General features: G+C 42.7%; 1 protein-coding gene across 7 annotated transcripts in view; it reads right to left on the minus strand.

The window, feature by feature from the left end:
• Dlg3 (discs large MAGUK scaffold protein 3) overlaps window positions 1-24,610 on the minus strand; it is a 54,133-nt gene that overhangs the window by 6,523 nt on the left and 23,000 nt on the right. For 3 of the 7 annotated variants that reach the window (XM_077107351.1, XM_077107350.1, XM_077107349.1), the window contains 4 exons: window positions 18,396-18,510; window positions 5,467-5,643; window positions 5,163-5,238; window positions 2,405-2,450 (listed from right to left, as the gene is read on the minus strand). In XM_077107351.1, the coding sequence (XP_076963466.1) occupies window positions 2,405-2,450; window positions 5,163-5,238; window positions 5,467-5,643; window positions 18,396-18,510 (414 nt within the window). Of the gene's footprint in view, window positions 1-682; window positions 725-2,404; window positions 2,451-4,282; window positions 4,383-5,162; window positions 5,239-5,466; window positions 5,644-18,395; window positions 18,511-24,610 lie in introns of all 7 variants that reach the window. The other 4 variants (XM_077107348.1, XM_077107347.1, XM_077107352.1 and 1 more) reach the window with 3 other exon arrangements.

Raw genomic sequence — 24,610 nt, forward strand, 5'->3', positions numbered from 1 at the left:
ATAGTTGCCAAGCTACTTGGTACTAGATGCCTGGAGGTCCCCAAGTATCTGACAACAGTTAACAGGGAAGGCAGTGATAGCTGTGTTGAGCCACAGGATGCTTCCTAAAAGGCTTCTTCAGAGCCTAATACTCCTGGTAGAATTTTTAAGGCATCTAGCCATCTCAACTCCTAAAGGCTAATATACCCAAAGGTCATGAGGTTCAAATTGTGGCTTCTATGATCTAGTCACGGACTCTCTCAAGGAAAACTGGGTAATTTCCTTCCTGATTATGAGACCCAGCCAAAAGGCAAGGAGGTCCTTGCAACCTAGAAAGGCAGATTCAGGACAGTTTTTCATAGGACACATTTTGCTTTTGGTCTCTGAGCAAATCTGGAAACCTGGCAGCATCTAAGTCCCTCAGTGCTCCTTGGCAGTTCACCCTTTCCAGGGCCCCAGGGATGCTTTCAAATCTGGTTCTGGCCAGAACTACAGGGCTTATACTCTCCTTTAATTCATAGGGCAAACTCTATCCCACAAGGAGAACGAATGGCCACAGCATTTCCAGGGTCTCAAAGTGTACATGGCTAAAAGGAGCAGCAGCCTCTGAGCAGGAATGGCAGCTGTGCAACACTGGAATGAGGATGGCAGGGACACATGGTGGAGCTACATGACATGGGGGGGGGGAATGACACACACTTACTGGAACTGCTTTCGCTGTCACTGGTGTTGGATGTCACTCCCTCTGCAAGCCAACAAGAAAGAGACTCCAATTCAGAACACACCACTGAGAGATCACATGTAGCACAAAACTCAAATGCTCAGGAATGAGACACTGAGCTTCCAACTGAGTCAGGCCACAGGAGGCCTGCCACATCCAGGCCACCAACTGGGAGGCACAGCTTCAATCCTGACACCCTGGACACCTCCTACTTGTCCCCAGAGCCCTCTCAGTCTGCCAAGTCTCTCCCTAAGCACTAGAAGACTCACTTCCTTCCACAGCATTCTCTTCATCTGAACCAAACAAACCAACTTGGATGGTTTCCAAATCCTATCACAAACTGCATCCCCCAAGGCTAATGGCAGGAAAGAAAAGATAGGGACAGATGCAGAGAAAAGTCCAGGGACCATGCTACTCATGAATTTCCCCCAAGACAGAGCCCCTGAAGTACAGGACCATGTGGTACTCCACAACTTCTTGGGCTAAACACTGGAGAGGCTGAGCAGTCACCAGGGAACACTGCTCTGACCTCCAGTGGGACCCACAGCCCTTTTGCCACCACTCCTAAGAAGGTGAGCTTGGCTGCAGCATGAGAGGGATACACCTTGATCCACCCTAAGACAGATGTGTCAAAACACAAAGACAACAAAGCAACAAGGACATTTCCAGGACAAGACAGCCACCCTGTCTCAGATAGTTGGGACCTTCCCATCTGTGAGTGTGGGTGGAAAGAATTCAAGCAGAGAGCAGCTTTCACAGAAGGCCCAAACAAAACACACCCTCCCAGGATGACAGGCAGATGAAGATGAGACATAGACACACCACACTATGGAGAGATGCTGCTCGTTTCAGTCAAGGCCACACTGTTCCAGACCATGATATGCTGTGGCTCCCCCAGGAAGGACTGGCTGAGCTGCCACCCAAGGCTAGCCCCTGACTGACCCTTGGTGTCAGCTCCTTTACCCTTAGCCTTTATTACTTATTGAAGGAGAGTACGTGCTTACAGAACCCAGTGGCAAGGCTGTGGATCTACATCCCTCTACACACAGAGGGATAGCCCATAAGGCCCCATCCTCTAGGTCCTTTCATTTTCCACCCTAGGTCCTTTCATTTTCCATCCTTGGATTATTTTCCAGGATGAAGAGGTCAAACTTTCCCCAAGACAAAGCACTAGATATATGTGGTCTATAAGTGGTGCTGAAGTCCCCACCAGATGGGTGCAGCCCCTTAGAGGCTCTAAGCAAGCCTGTGCTGTATACTGAGGGCCTGGCTCTACTGAGATAGACCAGGTGCAGGGGTTCAGTGCCCTTGCCCCTAGTTAGAGGTAAGAGCTATAAGAGCTACATTCCCTAAGTTCACTTGGTATGATGTCACTGGGAAAAGTCAACCAACAGGCACCCTCCCCTTGACAACAAGCTAGACATGAGCTGAGTGCTTGCCTAGGGAATCGTGCTGAGGGCCCACCACTTGGAGGTGCAGAAGGAAAACACAGACATGAATGCTAGGAAATTATTAGGTACCAGGGATCCAGAGCAAAAGTAATAACATTTGGAGTCACATGCCCTTCCTCCTGCCATGGGAACAGAGTTATTGAAAGAACTGCCCTCCCCTCACCCTTCACCCTCACCCATGTCCCCTACACCCCCACCCTCCACTACCTTCAACCATGCCATAAATAGTCAATGGTGTGCAAGTTTGACTTACTCAGGTTCTTTGCTCCATAATAATCGTCACTTAACCCAGGGAAGTCCTAATTTCACGGACAGCAAGAACAAAGAGAGGGGGAAGGGGTGGGAGGGGTGGGAGGGAGGGAAGGAGAGAATTGGGGAGAAGAGGAAAACACAGAGAAAAAAAGACAAGGGGAAGGAAGAATACAGAGGCAGGTGAGCATTAGTGACAGAAGTATGAAATACCATGAAGACCTAGAGCTACAGCAAGGTGAAGAACTCTGCCACAGAAAGAACATCCCAGGCCAGGTCAGGTCAAGTATCTGGACTTGATGCTATTATATTTCTTGCCAGAGGGCTCTGGAGTGGACTGGCTTTCTAAGGTTGTCCATAGCCCATAGCCCCACAGGATATGACAGGCATGGAATACCTGCTTTAATCAAAGTTGTAGAGCCCAAGTCTCTGTGTTTTCCCTAAAATCATCATTCCCCTCTGTGGGCACATGTACATGTCCACATGTGCCACAGCAGGCAGACAGAATAACTGTCATTTGGGGGAGCTTTTGCCCAATAATGCCTCACTCTGTCTAAACCCTTCAGGGAAAACTGCTACTATCTGAGATGTGACTTCTAACTGCTTGGATGAGTTCAGCTTCTAGAGAATAGGCATTGGGCAGTTTCAACCCTATTGCCCAACAGGCACCCCCACCAGCTGGACAACTCAGCAATGACACCTCCCAAGGCTGGGCTCTGCACAGAGGTTCTGGGACTCATCTGGTGAACTGTGGTGACATCACCTCAGAAATGTATCTCAAATAGCCTCCTATTGCTCATGGGAAGAACCAACTTCCCCTGTCACTAAATGACCCCACAATGATGAGCCTTGACCTTCATCTGGATAAGGGCACCTAGTATCTAGCAGGTATACCCCAGACAGCAGCAACCCCCACATACCAGGACCATGAATCAGAGAGGCCTAAAAAAATGCCATTTCCTATCAGAACGAGTCATCCTCCTGCTAGTTCCAATAGCCCCAGACTACAAGATCAATGGTAAACGAGAGATGTTTACAATTCACAGTGAGACAAACAAGAAGTTATTTTTTTTTCAAGTCTGATACTATGTTTCAGGTCAGGGCCAGAACAGTTAATTTCTGAGGCATACAGTATGGTAAGAAGATTTATCAGGATTAGTTCTTAAAATTAAGGTACCTCAGCGTTACAGCTTTTTCTACCAAATCAACTTTGTGTTTCTCAATAAATCTTTATTTAGACAATGTTGAGTAACACTGCTTCCATGACAACCCATTTAAGCAGAAAGGATTTTCAGATGGAAACACTCTGTTGACACTCTGGGATGACAGTGACCCTGCTGAGGGCCATGTGGATATCCTGTGTGCTTATGCATGTACATGGAATTCCAGAAGTAGTCCTGGAGCCAGGAATCTAGGGAAGAACAGGCTCTTCTCTTGATATAGATGAGTGAAGTTAAGGGAAAGAAAACATAAGAGGAAGAAGCCAGGAGAACAACACTGAGTCCCTAGATCTTGTTCTCTTAAAAAAATAAAAACACATACACACACATTTTTCTAACCCTGAACACTGGCTGAAACCTGCTCCTTGCCACCACAGCAGAGCTCCGTCTGGCACTTTCAACACCAGTGCCAGGGACATCCTGGAGGATGGCCCTGGGACCAGTCCCACCTCAGAACTTCCAACATTCATTCCAAGTGAGGAGCTGGGCAGATAAGCCCCAACATCACCCACTGCAGGACAATTTCTGCCCTGACTCTGGAAATAAGCACTGTGTGGACACACACCCTTGCCCTCGCCCAGACTCCTGGTGAGGGAAGGGCAGCTGAGGACGAGAGGACCGGGCTGAGGATGGTCTGCTCTCTGGACTCTGCTGCTACTTACGTTCCTGTATGCTGCTCTCCTGGGCCATGTTTTCTTTGCTCTTGTAAAATGGAAACTTTCGAGAGAGGCGGAAACTCTTTTTACGTTTCGTTTTGATCGACTGTGAAAGAACATGAAGATGGAGGGGAAGGACAGAAGGAAAAAAAACAGAACAATGGATTTTAAAGCATGCAAGAAAAACTAAAATGGAGACAATGGTGAGCTAAATAAAAGACCATCTTACACAAATGGAGTCTATGAGATTAAATGAAAGTTGATGTAAGAGGAAAATTATGTTTACAGGAAAATGTTGTGGGGATGTTAGAAGTTTCTACCTAATCCAGCCTCAACAGCACTCACTGGCACTTCCTAAAGAACAAAGGTCACTGTAGCCTCCTGGACACAGGCCCTAAGGTGTCACTGATACACACAGAGTCATCTACTCCATGCCTCTCTTCCCTCTATTGCTCCGGAAGTTCTTTGGCCTGTGAAGCTTATAGAAGAAAAGGGGTGAATGCAGAAGCCCTCCTGCCTCATGTGGTCTGAAGGGAGGTGGGAGCTTGGGGCAGGCCTTTCTGGCAGGATGATGAGAACAGACAGGTTCTTCCCCACAGCTCTGACAGGGTCTGTAGCCAGGAAGATACCCATGAGTGTCTTCATGTTCCCCAACAAGTCAGCCAACTCCAGCACATCCTCCAGAGCCAGTTACCCAGGGGCAGGGGCACAGACTAGCTGCGGACTTTAAGTGCTCCCTCTCTGCTTCTGAAAAGCAGTCAATTTTCTGACATTTCAGAGTCAGACCCCTGAAAAAGAGACATTCTTTTGTGCTCCCCAGTTCTCTCATATATCAGACTGAACTCTTCTTCACATCCTGGATGACTTCCTTGGGGTCCCCACTTACCCTATTAGACTCAATCATCCCCGTCCTGGCATGGAACTTCACAGTTTTCAATCGAGCTCGCTCTTTCTTTTCCACTCTGTTTGGGAGTCAAAAAGAAGTCCTGTTACTACCAGCACATGGTCTCAGTGGCAGGTGGGCTGCTCAATGAGAGCAGCTACTCCTTGGCTCACAAAGTGAAAACCATGTCCAAAGTACCAGTTCGAGACCAGAAAGGCTTATCAAGGCACATCCACCACTCTCATGCAATTTTTGGTATAACAGGAAAATAAGACAGACACATCAGCTTGTGATCATGACAACTTACCTCTTCTTACTGGGGATTACGCCAATCTGCTCACTCTCTCCATGTGGGGTCACCAGCCTTGCCTGCCACCACTCATCATCAGAAGCATTAATGACATGTAGAATGTCACCATAAGAAAAACTAAGCCCCTGGCTTGGCAGGCAGCTGTCCCGAGTCCGATCATAATCAAACAGGGCCCTGAAACACATGGTGAAAGATGAAGTGATCATCCAAACCCTCAATTCCTGAGGACCGGCACCCTGAAAACTCAGCAGCAGAAGGCCAGTCCAATAGCACAGATGCAGCAGCCTCGCAGCAGACAGGAAGGGATTATCTGGGATACTGCATTCTTCTTGCAGTAAACATGCACCTCCTTTTTTTTGAGAGAGAGAGAGAGAGAGAGAGAGAGAGAGAGAGAGAGAGAGAGAAAGAGAAAGAGAGAATTTTTAATATTTATTTATTTATTCATTTATTTGTATTTGGTGGACACAACATCTTTATCTTTATGTGGTGCTTAGGATTGAACCCAGCGCCCCGCGCATGCCAGGCAAGTGCGTTACTGCTTGAGCCTCATCCCCAGCCCCAACATGCACCTCCTTTAAAAAAAAAATTCTCCCGACAGGGGGCATAAGAAAAAACCTTAAACCTTTTACAAATCCCATCTCCTCTCAGTTTTTGGATACAACGTAGAAGCCCAAAGTAGAATCTCCTCACTATCCCTCTCCCTCACCCACATCCTAAGAAAGTAGCTTCACCATTGAGTCTCTCAGTTTAAAAATATGTTCAAAAACATAGGACAAAAAACTACAGGGATGGGGATATAGTTCAGTTGATAAAGTACTTGCTTTGCATGCATAAGGCCATGGGTTTAATCCCCAGCACCACCAAAAAAAAAAAAAAAAAAAAAGTTAACTACAATCCCAAACAATTAAAGGTAAATGTTGCAGACAGAAAAGAGCCCTATTTCCTAAGTAGCCAAGGAAAAAGTTAACTCTGTCTAAAAGTTAACTCTGACTGGGTTGCAAGGGACCCAGAAGTCTCCTAGTGTAGCCTCCTTCTCTTACATTTGGGAAAACAGAGGCAAGGGGAATTATAATAATAATTTAACCTAAGTACCTAACTTAACCTGGGACAGAACCCAGGTCCTCTGAGAAGACACTCTTATATCGTTTTGTGACATGTTATAAAATGAAGCAGAGTAAAGAGATAAAGGAGAAGGTGGGAGAAAGTAGGAAGAAAGTGATACCATCTAGCCAGCTTTGGTGAAAATAAAGATCTGGGAAAATTTTTGGAGGGTTCTGAATAGACCTGACCAATGGCCCCTGAAAATTTGAGAATAGGAAACTAACATCAAAAGAGCATTAGGAACATTAATCTGGGATAATGGGGGAAGAGGGAGATTTAGAGGCAAAGCTCCTAGTTCAATTGTTTAGGGCTGGAGGCTGACTCCAGCCCAGGGAAGACTGAGCTGGTACTTGGAACCAGAGCTCCCCACTCAGGAAAAAATGTCACCTGGATAAAGGTGGAACCTCTCCTCACGTGGAGTCACCACAGTGGGGGAAGTGACAAGTTTTTGTTTCTTTACTTGCAATCTAGACTCTGACCCTCTTCCTCATACTCTCCTTTTACAGAAGTGTTTTCACACCTCTGCATGCACAGCCCAGGGGTCTATCAGAGCCCAGAACTCCAGACTTCCACTTCTACCTACAATTCAGTAGTCTGTAGCTTACAGCTGGAAACAGCAAGTCTAACACACTATTTCCCCAGAAGCAAGCCCAAATGAAAGACGGGATGGAGTAAAACACTGGAAGGTAGAATACCACTTTAAGTTCTTGAAACAGAATCCTTAAAACAGTGTCAGATGATTTGAAAATTTAAAATATCCCAACTCTTACAAAAAGCCCTTTATTTCCCTCAATGTACTCACTCAAGGTAGTAACAACAGAGGCAGAACTAGCAGATAAAGAGTGCTCTGTCTATGAGGTCCTTTCTGGGCTTGGTGTGACAGAATTATATCTGACTACATTCATGCTGCCAGAGTCCCACATGTGCCAGTATTACTACAAAGACCAGCATGATGAGTAACCTTATTCTAAGTGATGATTAGAAAGAAACACTAAATGTCATTATGGACTTCAAAATTTAAGGAAAAGGCTGGGTGCGGTGGTGCACACCTATAATCCCAGTGGCTCAGAAGGCTAAGACATGAAGACTGCAAATTCAAAGCCAGCCTCAGCAATGGTGAGGTGCTTAGCAACTCAGGGAGACCCTGTCTCTATAAATAAAATACAAAAAATAGGACTGTGGATGTGGTTCAGTGGTTGAGCAACCCTGAGTTCAATCCCTGGTATCCCAAAAAATAAATAAATAAATAAGAACAGAATACGGACGGAGCACATATTATTTTGGGAAGGGACAGAAAGAAAAAATGTTAAAATGAATTAGATGCAATTAGGATGAGTATGGAGAAGATTAGAAGGCAGAGTTGACTGGTTACAGGTTTAAAAAAATACATATTTTAGCACCTCACAGAACCATGCCTGACCACTGGCAACAATAGTAGCAATCTGGAGATCATATGGTAAAGTTGATGCAAATGTGTTTTCTGGATGCCAGGAATCCAATTATTTGTAATTTTAAACATCTGAGGTTTGAATAAAATAAATATAATATTTTATTTACAATATGAATTTCAGGTACTGTGCTATATTAAAACATATAGAGCATAAGATAAGTAAAAACAAGATGAATACAGATCAAAGCTAACAAGAATGCCAGTAGTTTACCAGTACACTTTGGGAATTGTTCTGTCTGGTTTGTTTTTTATCTGCAGCATGTGTTCCTTTTATAATTTTCAAAAAACATAAGTCAATTAAAAAAAAAGAAAGTGGGAAAACAGACACACCAAGCACTGGTTTGAGTCAATTGCTTCAGAAGATGACCTTGTTTGACTCTAAGTTCCCTGACAAACAATGCAAAAAAGGAAGTTGTATGACTGCAATTTCCCAACACAAAGTGCTACCTGAGTCCATTTGGGTTTTGTTTGATGAACTTATGAATGATGAATGAGCAAGGAATATTGAACAACAGGATGGAAAATGCTTTTTTAAGCTATGACTCTGTTAAAAACCTAAAAATATAATGTCTGAGTTTGAAATTCTGAACTATAATATTATTTTCAGTTGAGAATATAAAAGGTGAATTAATAGTTTTCGGAGCTGGAGATGTGGCTCAGTGGTAAAGTGCTTGCTGAGCAAGTGTGAGGCCCTGAATTCAATCCCCACCACTGTCAAAAAAAAAAAAAAAAGTTTTCTATCAATCAGAACAGCAAATAGGAAAAGAACTAAGAACATGGAGCCTCAGATGCAACTTTGTTCAACTTCCTATCTAATAAAGGAAATTCCTTAGATATTCTCAGTTTCTTTCCAGCTCTAGCATTCAATGATTCTGGGTCTTTCCTAGGTCTTCTTTACTGGGCTAAACATTCCCAATTCCTTCAACAATTTATTTCTTTCTTTGTCATGATTTTGACCTATTTTTCAAACCCATGATGTGGATTTTCTCTAAATCCACTGTTGCTCATACTGCTGAAATTCTATTGTACTAAGAGCTACAAAACTTTCCCACAAATGATGAAAACCAAGCCCAAATATACACACAGCCCATTTAGAGATACATGGTGGGCAACTCTCAAACCAGGACTCTCACATCTCAAGACAATCTCATGAGGTCTAAGTCAAAGTCATATGTATTTTTTTAAAAAGCTAATTTTCAGCTATGTTTAGAAAATACCACTCTTGGGGCTGGGATTGTAGCTCAGCAGTAGAGTGCTCGCCTAGCATATGCAAGACCCTGGATTCGATCCTCACCTCCACATAAAAATACATAAATAAAATAAAGATATTGTGTCTAGTTACAACTAAAAAATAAATTAAAAAAAGAAAATACCACTCTTCCATTATTTAAATATTTATTTACTAGGGCTTCTTTCTGCAAGACACTGTGTTGGATACACAGGAGACAGAAAAGCAGAGTCAGCCCCTGGACTGTGGAGCTGAGTATTTTTGTAGACAGAGGCACAAAAGGGCAAACCAAAGGCTAAAAGCCTTCTTTGGGAAGGCCACAAGGAAGTTCACTTTTTTGAATTGGGCCTTAACAAGGTTCAGGATTTCCAAAGGTAGAGAGGGGAGAGATACTTCCAGCTAAAAAAGAACAGAGTAGGCAAAGGTCTGGAGGCAAGAAGCATAGGGTTCATTGGGTTGTCCACAGCTTGCTGGGACACAAAGAATGGTAGGGTAGGGCCAGACTGTGGCCCACCTGGATTGTCTAGCTAAAGAGTTTGACATTGATATAGTAGGCCTGCATGAACACAGCCTCAACTTTTCACTATTATCAGGCTAAACTTTCATGTGGAAAATGAACTCAGTAAAAAAGAAAAGGCCAGAGTATTAAAGTCAAATAATCTCACATGACATATACATCATGTAAACAGAAAAAGTATGTAAATTAGACCTTAATAAATTTTTCAAAATCTGTCAACCATCTTCTTAAGTTCTTTAAGAAGCATGCTAAACTGTGGCTGTCTATCAGTGACAGTCTGTCAAGAATAGCCTAGAATCCTAATAAAGTGGCAGGCTTTAGCATCTTTTTACAAATACCTCATGTTAGGTAGGCCTGATGAGAAAAGGAAGAAACCTTTTTCTCCACTCTTTTCATTCTCCCTCTATATCCTCAGGGCAGGTTCTAAAATATCAAAGTAGATACTGTCCCTTTAAAGCCTTGCTGAACCACTGCCCCAGAACCGAAATCCTACAAATGCAAGGCACAGATGGCACAGACATGGACCATTTCAACCTATGGTTCAAAAAGAGAGTGAGAAAGAAAAAAACCTGTCTCCACACACCTAAAGAAACACCATAATTAACCAATCTGCCACCTTGGTCTCACCCTGTATGTATGTACACATCAGCTTATCTGACAAGGTGTGTTGGGAGACTAGAAACCTAAGAAACTCCGATTCTTTATGGGTCTAGATAAAAAGAATTTCATGGAGGCTTCTGAGTTGAGGACTGGTGAGGTCAGTGGAAAACACTGTGCCATGAAAAGAAGCAACTTCCAGAAATATTATCATTCCTCCCACCTCCCACCCCCACCTACAGCCTCAGTGCCCCATGTAGCTTCTCAGACTTCTCAGCCTTGAACATGCTCCTTTTCATTTATGGCCATGCACTTCTAAGAAGCCAGGGAGAGCCAGACTCTGGGTATTCCCAAAACTTTTCAAACATTAAAGCCAGGCCAATCAATCAATCAATCAATCAATGAGCAAGGTATAAAGTAGGGTCAAGAGCAAACAAAAAGTGTCAGTGGCAACAAAGAAACCTTCCAGAGCCATCCCATCAAGAGAAGCAAGAGAAGCAAGGATGGATGCAACTCCTTAATTGAGTCCTGAGTCCCCAAGTTCCTGAGTCCCAGAGCTGGTCTTCAAGACTCCAGTTTTCAAAGCCACTGCCTCTCCCTCTGAGGGAAAGGGCATCCCCAAAGGTCTTAAAAGATATGTCGTTTAAGAGGTGACCTTTTAAATATCCCCTAACAGAGACATGTGCCCGCCCACAGGGATAATGCACATGTTCTCAGGGACTTTGCCAATCTTCCTTTCAACTGGGCCCTCTCTGCCGGATAGGAAAGCAAGAATATAGTCAGCTCTAAGTAAACAGATTATGAAGAAAAGTCTTTATAGTTCAGATCCTAAATTGTGAGGTTGGGTCTGAAAGATTCAGAGAAATCATAAGCACCTGGCACAGTCACTGTGGTGTCCTAGTGAACAGGAATGCAACAGAAATGGGAACTAACAAGGGAACTGGTTAGACAGGTTTCTTGATGCAAAGCAAACAAGAACATTTTAGCACTAACAGCCTCAAAGGCAAGGGGCTTCTTCCGCTGAGCTCACCTAGCACTGTGCCCACCTCCCTACCTGTGGCTCTGGCCATCTGTCTAGCCTAGGATGCCCTTTTGGTCCTCTTGTTCCCTCAGCAATTCCTCTGAGGCCCAGCCCAAGTCCCTCCCTGCTTTGTGACCTTTTCCACTCTAAATTTCCTTCTTCCAAATTCATACCATACCTTTGGCAGCAACCTTATATTTCTTTATAATATCTATTTATTGCAGTTTAATTCTTATATTTTTTTTGAGCTTTAATATTATATTGCCAAAGTAGAAAACCTTTAACAACAGAGACCTTATGTTCCTTGTGAGGTTCTGCATGCTTTTGAATGGTGGATGAGAGCCAGGGTATTCCACAGAACACGGTTCCCATTAATATCCCTCAGAGTGCCCCTCCTACTGTGCTTTTCTCCCATAGCGGCAAGGATCTAAGTCATCTTTCTTTCTTTCTTCCTTCCTTCCTTTCCTTCTTTTCTTTTGAATATACATGATTTTGTTTGCCAACCATACACCACTTTCTTCCTTTGGATAAAGAGCACATATTATTTGAAGAATAATCAACTCAGCCAATCCCTTGCCCGGTTGCTGAAATGCATGCATAGAAAATCAAAAAGCAGTGATCACTCATCAGGTTTTGGCCTTGTTGAGAAAGTTAAAATTTCTAGCAGCATCCAAAGAGCATCCTAAAATCCCAAACCCAAGTGCTCAGGCCTCCCTGGTGCATTTTATAGAAGGGTATGTAGAGAGAAGGTAAGAGCACTTTATCTCAAAAGTTTCAGGCCTCAGAGGGTAACTATGGAGTTGGAGAAAACCAATCTACCCACAATGTGTGACCATTTAGGGCTCACACCACCTGCAGATGATGGGATGTGCTAAGTGATTTCAAGTATAGGCTCAGGACTGGTGTTTGGGAACAGGCAATTCTAGAAGCCACTGCTGCAGAAAACTGCATATTCTCTTTTTTCAGTGCTGAGCATAGAACCCAGACATCATGCATGTTAGGCAAGTACTGTACGACAAGCAACATCTCCAGCCCTATTGATGTTACTTTAAAAATACTTAGGCTGGTTATGTAGCTCAGTGGTAGAAGGCTTGCCTACCACACACCAGATCCTGTATTCCATTCCCAGCAATGCCAAAAAATAAAAATCATATTATCATCACTCCTAAATTCTGTCAAATAGTGAAGTCTGCCAATGTTGCCTCACTGGCATCTTAATCCACACTGAAGCTCATTAATGAATAACCCCAAATCAAGCTCTGCCAAGCACAACTCTGGACAAAGCAATGTTGGCTAATACAGGAAAGAGCACTCTCCAGCCTTCCTTGATGACCAAGCTTATAGTTCTGACATCATTTCTCAAATCAAGACTACAGATGCCCCAAGATGATTTTCTTCCTAGAGTTGGAATAAGACTGTCCAGGACTCCCAAGATGCCTGAATTCTGTCCTGGGACTGCAATTAATGTAGCCAGCCTGGCCTGAACAGACAGAATAACAGAGTTATTTCTACAACTATACTATCAAGTTTATTTTCAATCTTGAGAAGACAGGTCTTTCATTCACTCATTCATTCCTTCATCCAAAAGATAAAATCAAAGTCATCCCTGGCACCCTAGCCTCCCAGCATGCTTGTTCTGCCTTCACTTTCCAATGGCTTGAGTGAAACATCTAGTCACCCCAACCCTGAGCCAGAGGCTCACTCAATACAGGTGATTTCTGCAGACTCTTCCAGGGGACAAATTCATCAACAGAGCAAAATTCCTATTGGGCAGACAGAGGGGCTCTACTCATCATGCTCATTCATTTAAGAAACTACTCTAAGCTGGGTATGGTGGCACATGCCTATAATCCAGTGGCTCAGGAGGCTGAGACAGGAGAATTGCGAGTTCAAAGCCAGCCTCAGCAATCACAAGGCACTAAGAAACTCAGTTAGACCCTGTCTCTAATAAAAAATACAAAATAGGGCTGGGGATATGGCTCAGTGGTCAAGTGTCCCTGAGTTCAATCCCCAATATCCCCCCCCTCAAAAAAAAGAAGAAACTGTTCTAGCATGATGAAGGGTGTGGAAGGCCTTTCTCATTAAGTCCCTGGTGACTTCAAAGCCAAGTAACATTTCTCAAATACTGTTATCTTTCCTTCTTCCTCCTGCTCCAAAACTCCCATTGCCCCTACGGTTAGTACAGCTGCAGCTCCCTAGGGCTTCACCTGCTACAGCCTCAGTGCAGCTGTAAGAGGGTGTTATTTACTTCAAAATAGCTCTGCAAACCCCATGCACACCAGAGGGAGATACTCAGGGGAAGGGAAGGGAGGAGAAACATGTCAGAAGGGGAAAAACAGCAAGAGAATTAAAGAATCCAAACTGGAAATGGTGCCTTCATTTTACCCATGGGCTGCTTGACCTCTTCTTGGTGGACAGAAGGAACCATATGGCTGCTTCCTCAATTCCACCCATGCTACCATGCCCAAATTCTTAGCCCTGTGCTTTACTGCTTTCCACACGGTAGGAACTAAAAAGTGCAATGTTTAGTTAACATAGAAATAAATGTGTATTGTGGTACACAAGCAGTCACTCCCGAGCATTCTGATTGCTTGTTAAAACATACATTTCTCCAGGCATGGTGTTACATGCCTATAATCTCAGCTACTTGCAAAACTGAGGCAGAAGGATCACACGTTCAAGGCCAGCCTGGGCAACTTATTAGCAAGATCCTCTCTCAAAATAAAAAGGACTGAGGATGTAGTTCAGTGGAATAGTGCTCCTGGGTTCAATCCCCAATACAAAAAAAAAAAAAAAAAAAAAAAAAACCCCAACCCTGGTGAATCCAACTCACCAGAAAAGGAGCCTAGGAATATGTATTTTTACTAGTATTCCATTGTCAATTCCTATCAGCAAGCTGGGGAAAGGCTGAAAGAAGCACACTTTAATAGTCAGAGCAACCAGGTTCAAATTTCAGTTTGGGAACTTCTCTCAGTTTTCTCATCTGTAAAACAGGAATTATGTCTACTCTGTAGCACTATTAAAAATATTTAAAAATCATTTAAAGAAAATAACAAAGATCATGGCATATAATAGGTCTTTGTTCCTAAATGTTTATTCATCTTTAATCTGAAGACACTGGGGAACTACTGAAATCTTCTGAGCACATCAGGACCAGAATGTTGCTATAGCTTTAAACCCTCTGCAATACCAGGCAAATGGTCACCCAGCCTCTTCTATAACCCCTCCAGTGACAAAAGATCAAATTTACTCTCTCCAGAAGCAGTCCATTCCATTTCAGACAGTTTTCATCATGAGCTCCTTCTTCCTTATGTTGAGCTGAAATGTGCCTTGGGTGACAGGACAAATCTAATCCCTTTTCCACATGATAGGGTGAGGCAATTAACTTAAGGAAGATGAGGAGGAAAGGAGGAGGAGGTAGGGAGGGGAGTCCATTTTGAACATGCAGTTTGTCTGAGGAACTAGAAGGGCAGCTTTATTTACACACATGTCCAGCAAATTGTTGATATTCAGGTTTGAAGTTCAATAAAGAGGTCAGGACTGTCACTTACACAACAACAGGATTTGAAGATGTGAAAATAAATGACATTACCATTTCAGGGGCAGAGCTAATGAAAGGTATTGAGGATTGGTCAGCAAGATAGGCAGAGAACCTTTAAAGAAGAAAGCAGGAAATTCATAAAAAAACACGTGGTGAAGAAGTCAAATCCAGGTCAGTCACTGAATTTAAAATCCAAGATGTCATTGCTGATTCCTGACATAGAGTCCAGCATCTGCTCCTCTGGAGCCTTTCAAGGCTGCTTCGAACTACCACACTACCATGCTGAAAAGCTGGTGCTCACTTCCTGTTGGGCTACCAAAGAGAGATGATGGGGAGAAGTAGCAACAGTAAGCACTGACAGCTTTACTACTTCCCAGCCTGGATGTTAAGACAGTTTTTTTTTTTTCCAAATAAGGCTCCTGTGTTCATATCTTTTGGGGAAAACACTGTCCCTCCTGGACATTAATCACAGTAAAGAGTCAAGTTTTCCTGTTTAAGTCTGTATTTACCCAACTCACTGAAGCACTGATCTCTCATACAATACCTATTAACTTATTAACATCTTAAGGTACTAGTGTTTCCTGGCACAGAATTTGGTAAATGCAGCGAGCAAAAGAAGAGAAACAATAGTTTAAGGAACTTTTCTTTCCTTTTAAGACTTTTTTTTTTTTTTTAAGAATGGAAGAAGTTAGTTGGGTGCCTGTAATCCCAGCAACTCAAGAGGCTGAGGCAGAAGGATTGCAAGTTTAAAGCCAGCCTCAGCAACTTAGCAAGGCTCTGAGAAACTTAGCAAGACACTGTCTCAAAATTTAAAGCAGGTGGAGGACTGAGATGTGGCTCAGTGGTAAAGCATCCGGGGGTTAAATACCTAGTACCAAAAACAAAAATAAAAGAATGGGGCCCAGAGCAGTGACTCAGTGATAGAGTGCTTGCCTAGCATGTGTGAGGCACTAGGTTTGATTCTCAGCACCACATATAAATAAAATAAAGGTCCGTTGACAACTAAACAATATTTTTTAAAATTTTGCTTTAAAAAAATAAAAAATGGAAGAAGTTTTCACAATAGCTAAATTATGGAATCAACCCAGATGCCCATTGATACACAAATGGATTAATAAATTGTGATACACACACACACACACACACACACAAATAGAGTTCTAGTCAGATACTAAGAAATGAAATCCTGGCATTTGCTAGTAAATGAATGGAAATGGAGAATGTTATGATAAGTGAAATAAGCCAAACTCAGAAACTTAAAGGTCAAATATTCTCTTATGTGCAGTAACAAGAGTAAAATAAAGGGGGAGAAAAGATAGGATAACATAAAGAACCAATCAAATGTAAATTAATAAATGAGTGAAAGCAAGACTAGTAGAGTAGGGGAAGAATAATAGGAGAGGGGGAAGATGGGAGGAAAATTGAGGGATCATGAATTGAAATAGATTTTCATGCATGTATGAGTTTATCAGGATTAACTCAACTATTATGTATAATTATCAAGCTCCAATTAAAAAAAAAGAATGGAAGAAGTTTAAATATGTTCACATGTATAAGAAAAGAAACCAAGTGTATAGTGAAAGGCCAAAAACAGGAATGGAAGAGATGAGCGCACCAGGCTCCCATACAAGGGTTAGCCAGCTCACTGCTTTAGCCATAAAGCATTATTTGCCCTAATTAAGTCCAGTGATCACAAACAGTTCCTATTGTAAACCATATCTACTTCCCTTTGAGGATATAGATGTTATCTAGACAAGGTTAAGGGCAGATTATACAAATGGATTCTCTAGAAACAGAGTCATGGTCTCTACTCTCCTCCCCAGAGTTAGGCTGAATATATCCCTTGCCTGGGCCAGAGAAGGGTACTTCAGATTGAGAACCAATGCCCAACTCCCCCTGCCCAGGCAGGGAGAGCTCTAGCCCAGGATAGGTGGAGAGGGGAAATCTAAAAATAAAGCTCTCTGAAGAAACTGTCTTGCCTAAAGAGCAGCTTCCCACGCACACTGGAGTGCCACATCTGCGGGGGCTGGAAGCATGGGAACGGAACAATCCTGACCAAGTCACACAAGTATTACCCATTTTGAGGGGTGACAGCACATTTCTGGCTTCCCTCATCAGTGGTCCAGTGTCTAAGCTGCAGACCCGGGGTAAGGGCTTTGGTGAGAGCAGATAGGCCTTTCTTTGTCAGAAGGGAGACTGGAAACATGGCTGGTGTGTAGTCCAGCCTCTCTCTACCCTTCTCCTCCCCTCACAGTGGGAGATGAGTGCAGCAAATGCTCTCTTCACACAAGGAGTGGAGTTAAGGGTTCACTTTAGAAAAGACCTCAAAGGGCTCTAGTGGGCTTTGGGCTCAGAGAGGGGCTCCCTCAGCTCTGCTCCCGCAATAGGGTCAGGGACTACCAACTGGGGAAAAAGAAAAGAAAGCACTGTGAGAACTGCAATTAGCATTGACATTGGTTAGCTATCATCATCTCACACCCCAAGGACAGAGCAATTGTCATGTTGCCAGGCAACTGGCAAATGTAGCCTCCCCGCCCCCAGTAGATATCAGAGGCCACCAGAAAAGTTCAACCAAAGAGTTTAAGACAACCCCACACCTAAGCATTCAGCAGATATCTAAAGTAGTTCTGGTAATCCCACCACCTCCTAAGGCTGTGCCCTTGGAGAGATACAATGAACTTGCAATCATTCTGCTGGAGTTTTGCCAGGAAGTCAGGGCAGGAAGAAGGAAACTAGCCCTAATTCTGCAAGGAGTCCACAGTGTTCCCTTATCAGTTCAACAACCAGGGAAGTTTGTACCTTGATCTGACACAGTAGTATACTGCACCTTAAGGGTCAGAAGCTCAACCTCTGACAATATCGCCAAGTGGCTTACAGTTCAATGTTATATATCTGATCCCTCCCCACCCTCCTTCCTAGGGAACACACTCCATTCTGTCCCATGATTCACAGACACAGCAAATCAGTGCAGTGGGTGGAGAGGGGGGATGGAAGCACAATATAATACCCAGAATGCAACAACCTGTCAATTCTTTGGTCTCAAAAGAAATCCTGTACCAGAACACTGTGATAGTTGATATGCTCAGATACAAATCCTGATGTCTATTATGCATATGTGGAAGGGGATGGGGGCCAAGTTTTCCCCTCAGAGCACAGATTGCAAGCAAAGTACTTTGAAAATTCGAGTGCTATTTGAATGCTGACTAGCAACAATCACCCAACAGTCTTTTACAATTAGAGCAAACTGAAATTTTCCTATACTGAGTCATTCATGAGCAAAAAGGAAGAAGCCAGCTCACAAAAGGGAGGAGATACTGACCATAAAATACACAACCTGAGCATACAGTATGAAGTGTTATTTTAGTACTGGGAGTACACACTCCCTACCCCACAAGTTAAACAAGAAGGGTTGGGCTGGTGCAGAGCTGCTCCCATCCAGCATCAGGCCTGGTGCTCAGAAAGGCAACTTACCTGACATACAAGGACCTCTTCTCACTTGTTCGGAGGGACCCTGACCCAGAACTCATGCTGCTGTTCATCATTTGTTCTCGCAAGTCATGTATCTTCGATTCAAAGCGACTGTACTCTGTCAGGAAGACAAGGGGAAAGACAGGAAAAGAATGAACCCAAGGAGCTCCCCTGAGCTGGTGTGCCTGTGGCCAAAAAACCAGAAGGACACCTGGCTTCAAAACAACCAGAGCCAGCTCAATCTTTGCTTTGATAATCAAGTGTAGACAGACATAGTTTCTCTACCCACGGTCTAACTGACTGAGAAAGCACCTAGAAAAGGAGTAGCATTAGGGCATGTCAAATGGAAACAGCTTTCATCTGCCTCAAAATCTCACTGATCCTTAAAAATAAAACAACTGGAAAGAGGTTCCAGTGCAGCCTTTATAAATCTTTAGAGCAGACACTAAGGCCCAAGGAGAGCAGATGGGCAAGGAGACTTTCCCAAAAAGCCAATGCAGAGAACAGATGGCCCTGAGATGCAGGGCGGGGGGCTGGAAAGGACCAAGGCCATTATATCATTGTTAGGAGAGGACAATTTTTTCTGGGATGACTTTGTTTGGGGGGTAGTAGAACCCAGTACAAATAGGCTAAAAACAAACAAACCTTAAAATCACATAAGGAGAATTAAAGCTAAAGCTCCCCTGCGATACTTTCCTCCTAACAAGTCTCATTGGCTTCTGTAATATATTAAAATATAAATTCTCCCAAATCTACAAGTCTGTTGACACCTCTCACCCTTAAACTCATCTAATCACTTAGGCCCTTCGTCCATGCCCAGCCTTGTAGCCCACTGAGACTATTTCAACTGCCAGGAAATGTTGCTACAGGTTTATGACCAATTTAAGAAAATTGACATAGCAAAATTAACTCTAGTCATACAATTATTATAAAAGGCTTTTTATAGGGTTGCTTTGCTGTGACATTCTCCCAGTACATTTAAAATATGATATTCACACTTACCACACACACACAATTACACAACATTTTTCAGGTCTATAATTGCTGCATAAAATGGGGGTATATCTAAGGCACAGGCTGTGGAAATGGCAGATGACAGGCATACTTCTCCATGATAAGCTGACTTTAAAGGAAGTTAAAATTTATACCAGGGGTCAAAGGTTGGGCAACTGCTTTAAAACACACACACACACACACACACACACTCTTTTAGGGGGAAAAAAATTCCACAAAAGCATTTTCATGCACCATAGAGGGCTGGCAAGAAGCATCCCCACCTAGTCTGTGTGACTCTGCAGGAGAGAACAAAACACCTGCTCCAACACCTGCCGCTCCCCCTTGCCTCCCTAGGCAAAGCATCCTGACCTTCAGCTGGGTGAAAAGGGAAATGCTAAAAAGCCTAAACAGGATCAGTGGAGTCTGAAGTCATGCAAATAGCCTCTTCTCAAAAAAGTTTCTTTTTGTTCACCATGATATCAACGAAGCCAACTGGTTAAATTCATGTGATCTTTCATTCATCACGTACTGGTATTATGGTGATTTGTCCTCATTAACTACTCCTGTCCCTGAAATCCTGGAGGAAGCAGTTGAGTCACTGACTCACCCATTAAGTGTTGGGGAGAAACAAGAGACAACAGCTGGACAATGTCCCTGTTCTAAGGGTTACACGGCAACACATCAATATCAATGAGGTGTCTCAAAGTAAAAGGAGAGGATGGTGGCCAATCTGTCACAGAAGCCCTGGATGCCCAAGGCACAGCAACAGAACAGTGCACATCTAGAGATGTCTGGGCACTGGCCTTAACCCTGGGCTTGGCCCTCTAACCCTGGCTGGGGATCATGTCTCACTCCTTCCTTTCTGGCCTTCTTTCAAACTCACTCACTAAGGAGAGAACTGTGTGAAGCAGAGACTTCTTTCTGACCAGGCAGTCCTTTCTTAGGGAAGATGAGTAAAAGAACTATGCATAGAACCCAGAACAAAAGAAAACACCTAACTCTCAGGTATGGCATCACAAACCTGTAATCCCAGCAACTGAGGCAGGGGGATCACAAATTCAAGGCCTGCCTTGGGAATTTAACAAGATTGTCTCAAAAAAAAAAAAAAAAAAAAAGAAGGGCTGGGGGTGTTGGACCATGGTAGAGCCACCCCTGGGTTCCAAACCCATGACCTTAAAAAAAACACTAACAATCTATCCATAAGCCATGTTTCCCCTCTTAAAACTTGTTTATATATTACCTTCTTTGGAAATGACTTGCCTGCTGAACTCCAACTTAGCAGCAGGTCATGGCAGTTGCTTAGTAACTACACTTCTTTAAAACTCCTTCAAAAAACAACCACCAAACCACCATTTCCTCAAAGCTCCTAATACAAGGTTGATAATTCTGGGCCAGAGGGCCCACTTAAAATAGACTACAGAAGGAGAACAAAGCTACTGCTTTAAGGAATTCACTCTGTTTTTACACATGCTACTAAGATCTGAAGTTTAATAAACTGTATTTTATTCATTATTTTTGCATTCCAATGAACCCCTTAGAAAGTTCCAACTGCTGATCAGTCTCTGGCATCTATTTGCAGAGTTATCTAATGTCCAATAGGTACAGAGTAGCCTGTGACTAAGTGATAGTTGGGTAAATGAGGAGCAGTTCAGAAAACTGTCCAAATCCACCTTTCTATTCTGAACTAATAAACCTAATAGTTTATTTAACTTATGGCTGCCAGCTTCATTGAGAGCTTGGAAAGATAGTTAAGAAATACTCCCATTTACTTTTGTTCCTGAGGTTAACTGCTAGGAGCAACTGAGGTTTACATTTGTTAAATACCCCTTTGAGATGTTAATAACCCACAATGGGCATCTGGTTAATAGAATGCCCATACAACAAAGGAAAAATTTGTTCTAACAACAACAACAACAAAAAAAAACAAAAACATGGAGGTGTCATAAGACAGTATCTGGTACACTATACCAGTTTTCCCAGGACAAAAGCTTCACCTAAAAAATCATTTGAAAACCAAGACTTCACAACTTGCCGAGGGAGGTTCTTCCTTCCCTCCACTAGCATAGCTATCACTGAAGGGCATCTATTAGGTGGAAGTCACTGTGTAGGAAGCCCACCTGACCAGCCTCTAACCCAGAGGGAACCCTTCAAATAGGCTGCTTTAAAGAAGCAAGGATTATTACTAAATGCCTATGAATTTGTACTTTATTCATTTTTTTTCCCATTCAGAGGAACCAAACCATTTGTGACCCACAAAGATATCCACAATGAGTCATCCTCTCCTGCCTAATTACTTTTTACCAGCTACTAATCACAGAAAGAGAAAGGAGGTGGAGGGAACACAACCAGAAGTCAGTATCAAAAGAGAGTTTTTAAAAGATCAAGATTTCTTCTGGGTGCAGGAGCACACACTTGTAACCCCAGCAAATTGGGAGCCTGAGGCAGAAGGACCACAAGTTTAAAGCTAGCCTCAGCAACTAAGCAAAACTCTGTCTCAAAATTTTTAAAAAAGGAGGCTGGGGATGTGGCTCAGTGATTAAGTGCCTCCTGTGTTCAATCCCAGGAACCAAATAAATACAAACTTAAAAAAGATCAAAATTCAGGCTGGGATTGTGGCTCAGTGGCAGAGCACTTGCCTAGCATGTGTGAGGCACTGGGTTCGATTCTCAGCACCACATATAAATAAATAAAATAAAGGCCTGTTGACAGCTTAAAAAAAAGATCAAAATTTTAGACCCCACTCCTGACACAATGAATCAGGATCTAATGAGCAGGGCCCAGGAATCTGCATTAAATGAGTATTGATGTGATTCTAATACGCAAGAAAGTTTGAAACTGCTGGTGTTAACTTACAATATTGAGTTTAATTGTGCTAGCTCAGAGAAACAAGGAAAGAATCCTGCAGACTGCCTCCAAAGGAAGGAAGGACAAGAAGGTTGGAAAGACCTGAAAAGCAGAATTTGGCAACAAAATTGCAAATCCCGTGGGAAAGCAAAGTGCTAAAGAGCCCACTGCCTAATGCGTCTGCAAAGAAAGGTGATGAGTTTACATTTCTTTTCAATTATAAAACTAACATACAATTTAAGAGTGTGTGTGTGTGTGTATGTTGTTGAGGATGGAACCCAGAGCCTCCGGCATGCTAAGCAAGCATTCCACCACTGAGCTATATCCCCAATTCCTGACTTTAAAAAAAAAAAAGAACTAACTTTTTTCCTAGACATTTCCATATCATTTCCCCATCCTACTACCCAGAAGTATCTACTGTTAGTATTTTTAGTATGTATCCTTCTAGGCTAATTTCCATGCATATATATTGTTTATATACATACATTCACAACTCACATATAGATTCACACACATTTTTCTCATTCATGTCATGGAACCCAATCCATAGCAGTGCATAGAGACAGACAGACCTCAATCTTATTGGCTGCATAACATTCCATATAATGGGTAGATTAATTTATTCAATCATATCATGATTGATGTATATTTAAATTATTTACAATTTTAGTACTACAATCAACGCTGCACTGGACCATTGTTAAGAGCATTTTGTGAGCATGTCTATAGCATAAATTTGTACAAGTAAAACTTCAAAGACAAACTACATGCACACAAAAATTCTGGATGCTAGGCATGGTGTCCACCTGTAATCTCAGCTACTAGGGAGGCTAAGGCAGGAGGATTGCAAATTTGAAGCTAGTCTTGTTAACTTAGCAAGAGCCTACCTCAAAAAAAGTTTTTAAAATGGGCTGGGGATATAGCCCAGTGGCAGAGTACCTGCCTAGCATGTATGAGGCCCTGGGTTTAATCTCCAGCACTGCCAAAAAATGGGGGGCTAGAGTATAATTCAGTGGTAGAACATTATCCCAACACACACACAAGGCCCTGGATTCAATTCCCTGCCCTCACTCCATAAAAAAAAAAAAAAAAAAGTTAAAATTTACTACCAAATGAACCCGCAACATTCTAAAGTCATTCTGAGACTTTTCGGGACTGCAAGTAAGGATAAACTGCTACTAACACTTCCAGGAGATTTTTGGTCTCTGAAGAAGTGGCAACAGAATTTACCTTTGAGGGTAGAATTTACCTTTGTTAGGGGAAACACTTTAATAAGCCTTTTTTATTATGCAAATGGAAGGCCAAGATTTTATTCCAGAATGGACAAAGGGGAGCTAAAATGTTCTCTCTGCACAATAATGGAGAAGACTGTCATGTTAAGTGGAGTTGCCAATGGTCCCAGATTAAGCCTCAGTCCCCAGGTCTCCTTCCTCTCCATTTTCCAGGTACTTGATTCTTTTTTTTTTTTTAATTGTTGATAGATCTTTCTTTTATTTATTTATTTATATGTGGTGCTGAGAATCAAATTCAGTGACTCACACATGCCAGGCAAGTGCGCTACTGCTGAGCCCCAGCCCCAGCCCCCTTGATTCTTAAGTCATAGTTTCAGCTACCCACTATGACTACCTACCTCTATACATAACAACTTTGCATCTCCTCTACCTGAAAACCAAATTTTTCTTCCTTATGCCCAAATTCCCCATTACTACAAGTGACACCCTCTCTTTCCCCTGTGCACAACCAGTATGTTTCCTTGAGTTTTGCTGTTTCTTCTTCCTGATTGCTTCTTCAACCCATCTTTGTCATTACTTACTGTTGAGTTTGCCTGTTTTGTTTATTTCTCTTAAGAGACAGCACCTCGTTATGTTACCCAGGCCAGTCTCCAACTCCTGGGGGCTCAAGCCATTCTCCCATGAGTAGCTGGGACTACAGGTACACATCCCATTTAATATCTTGACAACTTTATCTCTGCCCCCACTATTCTTTGCCTTGATTTAGGTCACATTATGGAGTTTTCCCCCCTCTGGACCATTGCTATATTGCTTTAACTGTTCTAGTGCCCCTAGTTTCCAAACTTCAAAGCAACTTAGCTTATTTGAACAGGCTTCCTAAAACTGCCAAGCCTCACACCATGTCCAGTTATCTATGTAATAACTCAACAGCAACTAAAGAATTTCACTGTAATATTTCAACTAAACTTTCAAGGACTGCTATAACCATTCTCCAATATTTTTGTCTATCTATTTATCCCATCAACAGGTCCTCTTTTGCACTAGTCTGCCTAGAACCCTTGAACACAATATGCTCCCATCTGTTATTCCCTGCTCCTGGAAGTTTCTCCACTGCCTAACACGAAACATTCTTCATGTCCTTCAACA

This window comes from Callospermophilus lateralis, chromosome X, assembly GCF_048772815.1.
Source record: "Callospermophilus lateralis isolate mCalLat2 chromosome X, mCalLat2.hap1, whole genome shotgun sequence".
In the NCBI taxonomy this organism is placed as follows: Eukaryota; Metazoa; Chordata; class Mammalia; order Rodentia; family Sciuridae; genus Callospermophilus; species Callospermophilus lateralis.